The 13850-nt window shown below is 44.5% G+C and overlaps 2 protein-coding genes across 2 annotated transcripts in view; one reads left to right on the top strand and one right to left on the bottom strand.

Moving 5' to 3' along the window:
• Positions 1-1658, bottom strand: part of LOC102828323 (keratinocyte proline-rich protein-like) — a 26076-nt gene extending 24418 nt beyond the window's left edge. Inside the window, exon 1 of the mRNA XM_006832054.1 lies at positions 1473-1658. Coding sequence (XP_006832117.1) covers positions 1473-1658 — 186 coding nt within the window. The remainder of the gene's footprint in view (positions 1-1472) is intronic.
• On the top strand, positions 1657-10512 carry SAP18 (Sin3A-associated protein, 18kDa). Its single transcript, XM_006831962.1, has 4 exons — positions 1657-1785; positions 1959-2068; positions 8255-8377; positions 10097-10512. The coding sequence occupies exons 1-4, from the start codon at positions 1657-1659 to the stop codon at positions 10251-10253; spliced, it is 519 nt and encodes a 172-aa protein (XP_006832025.1). The 3' UTR covers positions 10254-10512.
• Positions 10513-13850: the final 3338 nt, after the last annotated feature.

Here is a 13850-nt window from a genome sequence, read left to right as displayed (position 1 = left end):
AAAACTGCACACATGGGGGCATCATGAGTCAGAATTAACTGAACAATTAACTAACAACATGGTGGTGATGTGCTGTGAGGTCGGTTCTTGTAGTTTAAAGTCCCTGTTGTTATTGTTAAGTGCCGTGGAGTCGGTTCTTACTCATAGCGACCATATATAGGGTTAGCTTGAATCACTGACTCTGCATTCCAACACATTATCTTACAGCGCCACACACCTGATCTAGGTGGCACACTAGCCTGAGAAGCTGGACTATTTGACGAACTGGGCACCAGGATTGTTGTTGCTGTGAAGTGCCGTCGAGTTAGTTCTGACCCATAGCGACCCTGTATAGGGTTTCTGAGGAGCAGGCGGTGAGCTTGAACCCGACCTTGCAGTTCAAATGGTTTTGCATTCTGGGGCATTAACCCACAGCACCACATCAGGATTAGTGATAGGCTTAGTAACAAGCTACAATATGCAGATAACACAACCTTGCTTGCAGGGAAAAACAAAGAATACAGCCTACATACAGTATGGAGTTCCTCCCAAACCTTGACCTCTGGCCCCAATTTATTGTTAGGTATGTGGAGTCAGTTTCCAACTCAGTGACCCTATGTCAAACAGAACAAAACACTGCCCAATCCTGCGACATCCTCAAGATCATTTCTATATTTAAGCCCATTGTTGTAGTCAGTCACTGTTGTCAATCCATCTTATTGAGAGTTTTCTCTTTTATTCCTGAGGGTCTCCCTCTGCTTTCCTTCTCCAGGAACTGAGTACCTTCTGATAACAAGTATGCGAGATGAAGTCGCACTATGCTAGCTTCTAAGGAGCATTCAGACTGTACTTTCAAGGACTTCTTGTCCCTTCCAGCAGTCCATGGTATTTTCAAGTCTTTGACAACAGCATGATTCAAATGCATCAGTTCTTCCTTAATCATTGTTCAGCTTTCATATGCCTATGAGGTGATTGAAAACATCGACTTGGCTTGGATCAGATGCACCTTAGTCCTCAGAGTGACATCTTTGCTTTTTAGCACTTTAAAGAGGTATTTTGCAGATTTGCCCAGTGCAACATGTCATTTCCTGACCTCTGCTCCCCTGTTCTCTCGATACAAATTACTATTATATCACCATCATTTCCTGAAAAGCTCTTCCTGCCCTGCTTGGCATCGCCTCTTCTGGCATATCTCAGGGGCCCATTTGCATGGGTTTGTTTCACACCTGTTATTTCTTCATCAAAATGTCGAGATGGATGTTTTGCCAAAGGAATGCTGTTGCTTATCCATTGCTGTGATTATACACTTACCGCTTGCAATGTTTTAAAGTGTTTTGTGTTTATTTAGATTCTCATTATTACGTGTGAAAACGCCAGTTGAAGTTTGTTTTGCCTGTGAGAATTTAAGGAAAAAACACCTATTTTTTTTCCTTAAATTCTCACAGGCAACCAATTTCCCCGGCGATAGACCACGGTGTACGCCAACAACTAACGAGCCCTGCGGGAGACCCAGCAGACGCCTCCACCGCCAGGTCAGCCGGGAGTCCGCGCAGGCGCCCCAGGGGCGTGCTGCACTTCCCACACAGTAAAATGCGCTTGCGCCAGGGACGCCGCGCCCCGCCCCCGCGTTCTCTATAAAACCCGCGCACGCTTCTCCTCGCGAGAGGCTTGGTTCTCATGCTCGCGGCAGGGGTCGGAGGTCAGAGCGAGCGTCTCGCGGGCCGGAGAAGGAAGATGGCGGTGGAGTCGCGCGTCACCCAGGAGGAAATTAAAAAAGAACCGGAGAAACCGATCGACCGGGAGAAGGTGAGGGCCCAGGCGCTTCACGGTGTGCTGGTGGAGGTGGGGCCGCGGCCGCCTGGAGAGGAGCAGGGTGTGGGGACGGCGGCGACGGCCTGGTGCTCCGGGCGGCCCGAGGGGACTCGGGGCTAGCCGCGCTTTCTTTAACTTTTGTCCTTCTTTTCCCGCCTGGTTCCCAGACCTGCCCGCTGCTGCTGCGGGTCTTCACCACCAATAACGGCCGCCACCACCGGATGGACGAGTTCTCCCGTGGAAACGTGCCTTCCAGCGAGCTGCAGATCTACACTTGGTGAGAGCCGCGGCGGCGGGTGGGCGCCGGGACTTAGGGGCTCCCCAGCACCCCGTCTTCCGATGAGCTCCCTTGTTAGTGAAGAGCTGTTGTGGAGTGCACGTGGGGCCCGTGGGCGCAGCTGGTGGAAAGTTAAGAGGGTTCAGCCGTAAGCTGCAGGGCATCTGCCCATCTCGTAACGGTGGACGCTCAGACTCTGGGTTGCTAGGAAAGCACAGATCCAAGAGTGCGATCACCATTGTGTCTGCTGGTTTCCAGAGCGACAGATGATTGAAATGTGCTATCCTGTTTTTTCGGGACTCGAAGGAGTGCGGTTAGAATGAATGATGGGCGTTTGTTAGTGTCAGAGTGCATTTGCGTGATGAAGCTTTGGGTGCCTTGCCGTCGGCATCCTTGTCAGTTGGCACTCATTGCGCCCTGTGTCCAGCAGAGCTGTGTCCAGCAGAGCGGGTCACTGCCGCGTCCTGCGCCCTCCTCACCCCCCCCCCCCGCAGGTGGAGGTGGATATAAAGAAATTTATCACGAGGAATTGGCAAATATGGTTGTGGAGTCGGGCTGGACAAGTCTCAGCTCTGGGGGGAGGTCTTATGAAAGGACAGGCTGGAATAGTGGCTTCTGCAGCCGCCAGCCACAGTGGGAATTTCATCCAGAAAGCTGCAGCTCTGCTCTTGGGCTTTTTGAGGAATCAGATTCAGCTAGTTGATCAAGGCTCATCCTTATTTAAAGTAAATGGATTAAAGACTTACATCTGGGTGTGGCGCTGTGAGTTAATGTGCCAGACTGTAAAGCCGTTTGAACTGCAAGGTTGGCAGTTCAAGCTCACCAGCCACTCCTTGGAAACCTATGCAGGGTCGCTATATGAGTCGGAACGAACTTGATGGCGCTTAACAACAGCAAGTAACACAGCAACCCCTAGATTGTTGTTTTGAATAACTGGATACTGATTGTCTAGTCAAGGAGCCTTGGTGGCGCAGTGGGTTAAGCGGGCGCTCTCCACTGAACACTCTGCAGGAGAAAGATGAGTCTGTTTCCGCCCATAAAAGATTCTAGTCTTGGAACCCCTAGACAAGGTCCCTGTGAGTCAGAATTTACTGGACGGCGGTGGGTTTGGGTAAGCTTTGTTAGCCTAGTTAGGTAACTCTGGTGATGCAGTGGGTATTGGGCTGGTGACCACAAAGTCTGTTGTTTGGGCCCACTGTCCACTTGGCAGAAGAACGATGAGGCAGCCTCAGAAACCTTGTGGAACAGTTTTGCTCCGCCCTGAAGGGCCATCTGGACTCCCTGGACAGCAGGGGCTTGGGGGTTTAGTAGCCTAATGGAGTTGAGCTGACACATGAAACTAAGCATCTTGAAACCCTGACATTATCATCTTAAACCATCATTAGTCTCCAAATGAAGACATAACAGTGTCGGACTTTTGTTTACCGTGGTACAACTATCCCAGATATGAGGATGCGGAGGCTTTGAATGATGTTCACTCTTTGCTGTAACTTAAATACTGTTATAAAAAGTTAACTATTAATATCTGAGAGGATTTCAGAAAGTTTGCAGGGAAATTCCATTATCTTTTCTTTCCATGAATGCTTGAAGGCCCCTTGTATTGGTGATTATGAGACATACAGGGCTGAGGGGGACGGAAGGCAGGATTTGGTTGGTATACAATGATTCCTAGTAAAATAAGGAAGAAATACTCAACTATGAGTTACTGTAGCTGTTATTTAAAACTGCTTTATTTCATTGCCCATTCTATATTCCTTTTACCCTAAGTAAGCACCTCAGCTGGTTGGGTTTTTTGTCTGGTGACACAGACTTTCTGTCCTGAAGGGTCTGAACCTAAAGTCCTACCTAAATTGACTTTAATGTTGTTTTCCATTGAGGTGTCCCAGGAGGCCTTTTATTTATGTTCCAGGCATACTCTTTACCTGAGTTGTGCACTAGGATAATTCTGCTCTTTTCCTGTTGGTTCAGAAGCGTGAGGAGCCCAAAGTGGTTGGGTGTCAGGCTCAGCTTCCAGCTTAGTGACATCCTTGTGGCTGCTGGTGAAAGCATTGCTTCCTTTGAAACGAAGATCTCTAGAGCTAAGGTTGTGGGGACTGCAAGCAGCACTTAAGAGGGCTATGTATTAGATGCTGAGAACGCTGCCCTCGCTCCACAAGGTGCTGCCACGCAGATGGCACTGTAACTGACGCTTCAAAAGCCATTCCCCCCCATTCTGTCAAACCAACTGCTTCAAGATGATGAAGCCTATGTAAGGACAGTGAGTTCCTGGAGCGAGGACCCATTACCTCACTTTATCCAGCTCTCATCGCTCTCTCTCTCTCTCTATATATATGTATATAAAAACTCTTTAGCCTGTGAATAATTTTCCCTTCCGCTTCCTCACCATAGCCATCATAGATTATTTCTTTTATCAAGAAAATCTTACCTTTTTACACCATTGGGCTCATACAGTATTTCTTTTTGTGATGGACTCATTTCACTCAGCATACTGCCCTCCAGGCTCATCCATGTTGCCTGTCGCACTTTATTTGTGAGAAGCGAGTTCCTTTGTCAGAAGTAACACGATGGAGTGGGTGCGCTGTTCAATAAGTTCACAGATGGCTGTTTTGTCTCTGCTGAGGCCCAGTAACAACCTAAGTGTCATTGAGTCAGTTCTGACTTATAGCTAGCCTGTATAGTGTTTCCAAGAAGTGGCTAATGGATTTGAACCACCAACCTTGTAGTTAGCAGTCCAATGCTTGCTTATCCTACAGTGCCATGCCAGGACTCCGGCTTCCGCTCTAAGAAGCTGTTAAGGCTCCAAGCAGCATTTCTCTCAGCTGCTGACAGGTCATGTGGCCCAAATGACTGTTTGCTCCTGGCCCTCCTACAGAGCCTTGTGGGGGTGGGGAACCCACACAGAATTAGCAGGTTTTCAGGTCACTGCTGGAGTAGCACACACAAATGAGAAATATGCTGCCTCCAAAACCCAAACAGGCCCACTAGGCATTGTGCCTCTTAATTGCAAGCAGTAATTTCCAGGGAGCCACTGGTCAATTTGAACCGTCAGCAGTGTGGTTGGCTTGTTGTCGTTTTGTTATTAAGTGCTGCCAAGTCATTTCCAACCCATAGCAACTCTAGGGTTTCCAAGGAGCAGCTGGTGAGCTTGAACCGCCAACTTTGCAGTTCAAACTGACTTTGCAGTGTGGCACATTAACCCACAGCGCCACCCCAGGCCTCCATTGTCATTATTTAGGTGCTGTCAAGTCGATTCCCACTCATAGCAGCCCTGTGGACACAACAAAGCCCGCCCAGCCCTGCTCCATCCTCAGTTAGTACTGCTGCCAGCGCGTCAGCCTGTCTCCTTTGCTGACCCTTCACACCGTACCAAGCATGGTGTCCTTCTCCAGGGACTGGTCCCTCCTCCTAACACATCTACATGGAGACTTCCCTACCTGTTGTCTAAGGGACATTCTGGCTGTACTTTGAACACAGATCTGTTTGTTCTTCTGACTGTCACTGGTACTTTTAATATTCTTCTCCAACACCATAATTCAAATGCATGATTCCCTCTGGTCTTCCTTATTCATTGTCCAGCTAGCACATGCATATGAGGAGAGTGAAAATATCACAACTTGGCTTATGTGCAAATTTACCTAATACAGTACGTCATTTGATTTCTTGGCTGCTGCTTCCAGTGAGTGTTGATTGTGGATCCAAGAAAAATGACATTAGGAGTTGTGTTAGACCAGTGCTTATCCATCCTAAGGTACCACACCAGAGACCAAATGCAACTCTTCTCTTTCACCTTAGAAGGAATACCTTTTTCTCCTCTAGAGCTCTGGTATAGCATAGTGGTTACGAATCCAGCTGTGAACCTCACAGTCAGAAGTTCGAAACTACCAGTGGTTCCATGGGAGAAAGATGAGGCTTTCTGCTCCCGTAAAGATTTACAGCCTTGGAAACCCTGTGCAGGGTCACTCTGAGTCGGAACCGACTCCACAGTACTTAACAACAACAGAGCCTTTATACAGCAAAGTGTACACCAAATCAACTGTTTCTATGGGACATTTCAGTGACATTGATGACATTCTTGGTGTTGTGCAACCGTTCTCACCCTCCTCATGTGAACTGTTCATCCCTCATTAACAAAAGCCCACTGCCCCTGCGTCCCTCTTGTTCTTCGTCTCTGCAGTCCGGTCAGGACTGAGGTTTTACTTCTAAGCTCACTGTTTCTGTAGGGAGACAGCTCACTCTAGTGGCTTCTAGTTGGCCTCTTCTGTAAACTTGTTCAGTTCAGGACACTGATTCTGTGCAGAGGCTGTGACTCTGATAATTCAGGTGAATCACTTAGATCAAGAAAGCTTTTGGTGAATGCACATGTGTTTCTTCTGGTGTTCTGCCCTAGAGGGGCCTTACAGCCAGCTAGCCTGTGCATTTAAATTTAATCAGATTAGAGAATAATTTCAGGAAAACCCAGAACCAACAACATTGAGTATAGACGGGAACCCTGGTGGCACTGTAGGGTAAGCCATGGACTGCTAACTGCAGGATCTGCAGTTCAAACCCACCAGCTGCTCTGTGAAGAAGGATGAGGCTGTTGCTCCCATAAAGATTTCCAATCTCAGAAACCCTCTGCAGGGTTGCTGTGAGTCGCAATCAATTATGTGACAGACAGTGATGTTTGATGTATTGAGTGTAGACCATAGAAGTGATGTCATCCTGGATTGTTTGTACTGTTGGATACAGTTGTCACCTTGGATTTACATGGGAGCAATGTGTGTGGGTTTGAAAATCGGGTGCAGAGTTAAGCTAAGTGGGCTCTTTGGGGTTTGAGTCCTGCTTGGTGTTGTAAATTCGGAGTTCAGTTCTTCACTGACTCTTAGCATTCTTATATCAGTTCATAGCACAAGGCCAACTCCATGGGCAATATGATGTAAAATTCTAAGCCATCCGTTTCATTTTCCCAGTTGTCATGGAAGAAAACAATAACAATATAAAATATATATTAGTTCTTATTTCTAAGATACTTATTTTTAAAGGATGTTTTTTAAAGAGTGTGATATGTTAGCTCAAAGGGCTATATTAAGTTTTTAAGTTCAAATAAATATTTTCAGGACAAGAAGCCTTCAATTTCATATACTTCATTGACTCTAGGAGTCTATCAGTTGTAAAATTCATTGTAAGTTTCCATTGTAGAAGGAAATACATTGCATGTCTTCATAAAAATACTTTCTTAGAACGTCAATTTTATATGTACTTCTATTTTAAAAATGTAAAAATGTGGGAATGTATGTTGTCTTAGAATTAATGAAATATTTAAGTGGTGCTAATCTGGTAGCGTAGTGGTTACGAATCGGGCTGCGAACCTTAAGGTCAGCAGTTCGAAACTACCAGCTGCTCCGCGGGAGAAAGATGAGGCTTTCTACTCCCGTAAAGATTTACACCCTCGGAAACCCTGTACAGGGTCGCCATGGGTCGGACCCGACTCGATGGCACTTAACAACAACAACAATAGCGTAGTGGAGTCTTGGTTTGGCGCTGAGGGCTAACGCGTCAGACTGCAAAGTTGTTTGAACTGCAAGGTGGGTGGTTCAAGCTCACCAGCTGCTCCTTGGAAACCCCTATACAGGGTCGCTATGGGTCAGAATCGACTTGATGGCACTAATAATGACAACAGCATAGCATGGTGGTTACGAATCAGGCTGCTAATCTCAGGTCAGCAGTTTAAAACTACCAGCGGTTCCGCGGGAGAAAGATGAGACGTTCTGCTCCCGTAAAGATTTACGGCCTCGGAAACTTTATACAGGGTCTCTGTGAGTCAGGACCGACTCCATGGTGCATAACCACCACCATAGGATAAGCATGTACAGTCTCACATTTTCACATTCTTGAAATTGGAATACATCTACAATAGGATAAGTGGAGTCCTGGTGTGGCGCTGTAGAAGCATTAGACTGCTAACCACAAGTTTGGGGATTCAAACCCACCTACCACTCTTTGGAAACACTATATAGGGTCACTATGAACCAATCTATGTTACTTAAACAAACAAATACAGGATTAGTACTGGGCTACTAACCTCTGTGTAAGCAGTTCAAATCCACCAGTCACAAACACTATGTAAATAACTGATTGTATGTCGACATCTGTGCTAATCCTTTACTGCTGGGTAATGAGATGTAATTTTGTTTTGTTTTAATTCAGGATGGATGCGACTTTGAAAGAACTGACAAGTTTAGTGAAAGAGGTCTACCCAGAAGCTAGAAAGAAAGGCACCCACTTCAATTTTGCCATCGTTTTTACGGATCTGAAAAGACCCGGCTATCGGTAGGTGACTTTGAATTTACTGCTAACCCCTGGCTCACCAACCCTAACTGCGACTTTAGTCTTTAAAAGTGGAATTTGTAGGTGTCTTCCTTTAGTATTAGCAAAGGCTCAGAGCTTTGTCAATAATTTAAAAGCTGTGCATACAGCAAGTTAAGGTGAATTTGTTGTGTGCAGGGATTGCTTGGATTATTTCAAACTGAGGACAAATGTGCATGACATTGAAGGGCCTGTAGGAAGCCTGGTGTGGCTCTGTTGTTGTTGTTGTTAAGTGCCATCGAGTCAGTTCTGACCCATAGTGACCCTGTATAGGGTTTGACTGGTGAGCTTGAACCACCAGCCTTGTAGTTCAGACAGCTTTGCAGTCTGGTGCATTAACCCACACCAGTGGTCTGTAGGACGGTGGTTTATATCCACCAACCACTCAGAAACTCGACACCGGGTCATTATGAGTCAGAACTGACTCCACACACTTAACAATTGTCCCAGGTCAGAGCTTCCAAAGCTGGGGAGTGGCTGCCATTCCTATTGTCTCTTCTTCTTTTGGGTATATTTTAGCTGGTAGGGGCAACCCTTTAATAAATTTGCTTAGTGGGGTATTCTAGATTAATCTTAGCATCTGCCATAGCTTTCTAAGTTACTGGGTACCGTCCAGTCAGTGCCAGCTCCTAGCAACAGAAATAAGCATTGCCCAGGCCTGGGCCTGCCTCACCAATGTGGCCGTGGTTGATCCTGTCATTGGAGCCACTGTGTTAGTCCGTCTCACTGAGGGTCTTCCTCTTCTGCTCTTTTTTTTTTAAGGTTTTTATTGTGGATTGAGTGAAAGTTTTCAGGGCACATCATCGGTTTCACATTCAAACATTCATATACCTTGTTTCATTACATTGATTATAATCCCCTCCACATACCATCAGTTAACAGAGTTTCTCTCTATCCTCTTTAGCTTTTTTGGGGGGTAAAAACTTTGCCTTTTTGGAATTTACAGTCTTGGCTTTTAGGGAAGGGTTTTACATTTATCTGTGGGTATCCAGGGCTCATGTATGGAATTACTAACCAGCATAACTGAATAATCAGATAAGGGACATTTTGCTATGTCTGCTAGGTGGCTAAAGTCTGATCCTCAGAGCCTATGGTTTGGATGGTCAGCAACGCTTGGGCCCACAGGGACTTGAACTCCTGACCGGGTCTGCACGGTCTGCATCAGATTCCCCCTTATTTATTATTTGTTTAAGGGACGCTGCCTGTCTTAGGCGGTCAGTGCGAATTCCTCAGTCTTACCCGTCATCGAAACTCATTGCAGCATGGCAATGGCTCTGTCTCCTCTTCTGCTCTTGACCCTCTACTTTACCAAGTGTGCTGTCCTTCTCCAGGACTGGCTCCTCCTCGTAACATGACCCAGGTACATGAGACGCAGTCTTCCATCCCTTATTTCTGAGAAGCATTCTGGCTGTACGTCTTCCAAAGCACATTTGTTCATTCTTCTGGTAGTCAGTGGAATGTTCCATGTTCTTCTCTAACACCATCATTCAAATGCATCAGTTCTTCTCCTGTTGTCCTTATTCATTGTCCAGTTTTATATGCACTGAAGGCGATTGAATGTGTACCTTAGTCCTCACACTGATCATCTTTTACTTTTTAGCAGATTTGCTTAATAAACTACTAGGTTTTTGAACTCTGCTGTTAAGTAGACAGTCCATTAATCATTGCTGTCTTTTCCTCCAGAGTGAAGGAGATTGGCAGTACCATGTCTGGCAGGAAGGGGACTGACGACTCCATGACCCTGCAGTCGCAGAAGTTCCAGATAGGAGATTATTTGGACATAGCTATCACCCCGCCAAACCGGGCACCACCTCCTTCTGGGCGCATGAGACCCTATTAAATTTCTGTCAGTTTCTTGAATGTATTTTCCTGTCAGTTATGTAAAATAAACGTCACTCTTTTTTCCTTCCCTGATAATTGCCATTAAGCCTTTAAACTCTAAACGAAGTGTAATGCAGCTATATACAGTAGATTGGGCTGTGTTATGGTTGAATATAAATTAAAAGTCCATATTGTTTCAAGCTCTTCTGTAAAATACAAAGAAAGTGCTCTTAGCATTCTGTGTAAAACTGCATTGTTAAATATATGTGTGCAATCAACCGGAGTCTGAAAGTTAATGGAGGAATGGGAATAGGATTTAATCTAATAAATATTGAGGTTTTATGCTAAATGACAGGAAGTTGTGTTTAAAAGCCTAAATGGGGCAAAACAAAGCCATAGAATTGTGTGAAACGGAGTTTGTCGTGTAGACTACATAGAGCAGGCTGGCAGGAAAAGGACCGGTGTGAATGAGGAGGCACTTTGGAATAGTGAGAGCTGAAGCAAACTTCAAAACAGTGTCACAATGAGGAGACGTGCATGGTTGAAAGTGGGGAGAACAGGCACTTTGAAGGCAGGGCCCAGTGGAAAGGAAACTAATTAGAACTTAGGGGTTGGGGTGAAAAGGTTTACCGTGAAGATCTGAAAATGGAGGGTGGAATAAATACTCTCACACCAACTGATGTGACAGCCCCAGTGAGTGAGGCTAGAGACTTAAATCTTGATTGCACTATTGGCTCTATAACCTTGGACAAGTTACTTGAAATTTTGTCTTATGAACTTAAAACCAAGGTGCAAGGCAAGAGTAACACTGGCTGTGATTAAGGTTGGTTGTCAACTGGATTGAGCCACAATTCTCTGTGGTTTGGCAGTTAAGTAATGATGTGGTTGTCCTCTAATGTTGTGTACCTGATATTCACATAACAACCTGGTCTTACCAGCCATGTTAAGTGAGGAGTGGCTGTTTATTTAACCGTAATTTTCCTTTTGACTGGTGAGTACCGCTTTGTAAGTAATGAGTTGTTTCCTCAAATAAAATTAGAAGTGGTCATTAAGTTGCTGAAGTAGTTAGTGTTTGCCCTGACCGCCTCACATGCTAATAAAAGGTGTTTGGTGTTAATTCTAAAGACTGTAATTGTTGGAACCTGAAATTAATTGTAGAATTTGGAATCTAAATCAGTCCTTTCACACTTTTCCAGGATTCATTCATCAGGCCCTATTCTGGGTCTGGGAAAACAAGGATTAAGCTGACAGATACAAGGCCTTCCTCAGAAAGGCCAACTCTAGTATGGAGGAAAGATACAAATATCAGTGATTAAGGGCTGAAGTGTCAGCACAGATAGAGCTGTTAGGGTAATGAGAGGTTTCCTGGAGATTTGAGCTGGTTTATGCTCCAGGTAGAAGATACAGCATGAACAAAGTATGTATGCTTGTAGACATGACAGAGCTTACACCACCATGCAACACTTATTGCAGGCTCATTTGGGCTGGAATTCAGGATAAAGTATGACTGTAGGAGGTAATTTAGGTGAGAATTCATTGTAGTAGAGGGAACACATTACAGAGCTATTTGGTGGTGGGATGCCTAGGAATTGCTTCATCTTTCTCCCGTGGAACAGCTGACCTTTAGATTAGCAGTCTGACTCATAACCACTATGCACCCAGAGCTCCTTGTTAAGTGCCATTGAGTCAATTCCGACCTGTAGCAACTCTGTATAGGATTTCCAAGTAGCAGTTGGTGAGTTTGAACCGACCTTGCAGTTCAAACGACTTTGCAGTCTGACTCATCAGTCCACAGCGCCTCACCAGGACTCCCCAGAGCTTCTTGGTGGTAGTGATGTGCCGTGGAGTCGGTTCTGACTCAGTGACCCTGCCTGCATAGGGTTTCCGAGGTTGTAAATCTTTCCAGGAGTAGAAAGCCTCATCTTTCTCCTGCGAAACAGCTGGTAGTTTGGAACTGCTGACCTTGAGGTTTGCAGCCCAATTTGTACCAAAGCTCCTCAGAGGCCACCAATATGGTTGCCAGCCTACAATATTTGGGGTAAGAGCTCATGGAAGAGGAAAGAGTCAGCCATTAGCCACAATGTCCACATTTCCATCGTTGGGATCGACTGTTCAGTACGGTAGAGTAATTTCTGACTCAGCAGCCCCATATAGGGTTTTTGAGGAGCAGCTGGTAGGTTTGAACCTTCAGCCTTATGGTTAGCAGTCCAGTGCTTATCCAACAGTGCCACAGTAAGACTCCAGTGATTGATAGTACCTACTTTAAAAATTTTTATTGTGAACTGAGTGAAGGTTTACAGATCATCAGTTTCACATTACAATATTTTAGTTCATTACAATGATCACAACCACTTCTATATACCAACAGTTCATAGTATGTACCTCTATTTACTTTTTAACTTTCCCCTTACCCTCTACTAACCGCCCTCTTGTAACATGTCTACCTTCTAGTCCATGAATCATTTTCCCTCCTCCATTATCACTGGATTGTTTATCAAGAAAACATGTTATTTTTACAGCATTGTCTGATAACAATGTTATCCTTTTGTGATTGACTAATTTCACTCATCATAATGTTCTCCAGGTTCATCCATGTTGTGAATTCACTGTTAATTCTTCCAGGATTGTATAGGATTCTGTGTGTATACCAAAGTTTGCTTAGCCATTATTCTGTTAATGGAAATTTAAGCCATCTCCATCTTTCTGCCGTGTCTCCTGTAGACAGTGTATTGGAAGATCCTGTTTTCTTATCCATTGTGCTGTATCTCTTAACTGGTGCATTTAGTCATTTACATTCAGTGTAATTATCAGTAAGTTCGAGTTTATTGCTGTCATTTGTTTGTGGTGATACTGGTTTCTTTGTTCCACGTAATTTTCTGCGCTGAGTTCATTCTAACGGAGGTTCATTTTAATGTTTGTTGTGTTTAGTTATCTTTTAGGTTACCCTGTAATTAATTAATTTTTTTTCTCTGCTTAAAATTCTGTTTTATCTTGATTTCTATTTGATGTCCTTGCCAAATAGAAACTTCTATATGAAGTTCTGTATCTATATTATTCCCCCTTTTTGCTTTATAGTTGATTTCGTTATAAATTGGTATCTCTCATTTCCCTTATTTTCAATCATGTAGGTTTGTTTTACTTTAAATACTTCTAGTATTAGTTCTTGGGCTGCTAACCTCAAGGTCAGCAGTTTAAAACTACCAGCTGTTCTACGGGAAAAAGATGAGGCTTTCTGCTCCTGTAAAGATGGGGTCACTGTGAGTTGGAACCGACTCCATGGCACACCACCACCAATAAGTAAACGCATAGCACATCAAAGTGTGTACCACAATGAATATGGAGACATGCAGCTGACTGCCATTATGACACACTTAAAATACAGGAGAACAAGCTGAATAAAGCTTCATTGTCTGATAATCATTTCTCTTACCTTACATTTGACAAAAATTTATTTACAATTTTAACTATACACTAATTCCTAAGCACCAAGAATAAAGCAAGTGCTTAATTTTCAAGGATGATGATTTCCTGACAACATGTAAGAGAGCACAGTATGACAAACTTCCCCACTTGACTTTCAAGACACAAACATAAAAGAGGGTCATCTTTACATTGT

This window comes from Chrysochloris asiatica, unplaced genomic scaffold (assembly GCF_000296735.1).
Source record: "Chrysochloris asiatica unplaced genomic scaffold, ChrAsi1.0 scaffold00005, whole genome shotgun sequence".
Lineage (NCBI taxonomy): Eukaryota > Metazoa > Chordata > Mammalia > Afrosoricida > Chrysochloridae > Chrysochloris > Chrysochloris asiatica.
This window is presented reverse-complemented; position numbering and strand designations above follow the sequence as displayed.

Coding starts and splice junctions, on each gene's coding strand:
- SAP18 (XM_006831962.1), top strand. CDS start 1,657: ATGCTCGCGGCAGGGGTCGGAGGTCAGAGCGAGCGTCTCGCGGGCCGG. Junction 1,786..1,958: donor AACCGATCGACCGGGAGAAG/GTGAGGGCCCAG, acceptor CCTGGTTCCCAG/ACCTGCCCGCTGCTGCTGCG. Junction 2,069..8,254: donor GAGCTGCAGATCTACACTTG/GTGAGAGCCGCG, acceptor GTTTTAATTCAG/GATGGATGCGACTTTGAAAG.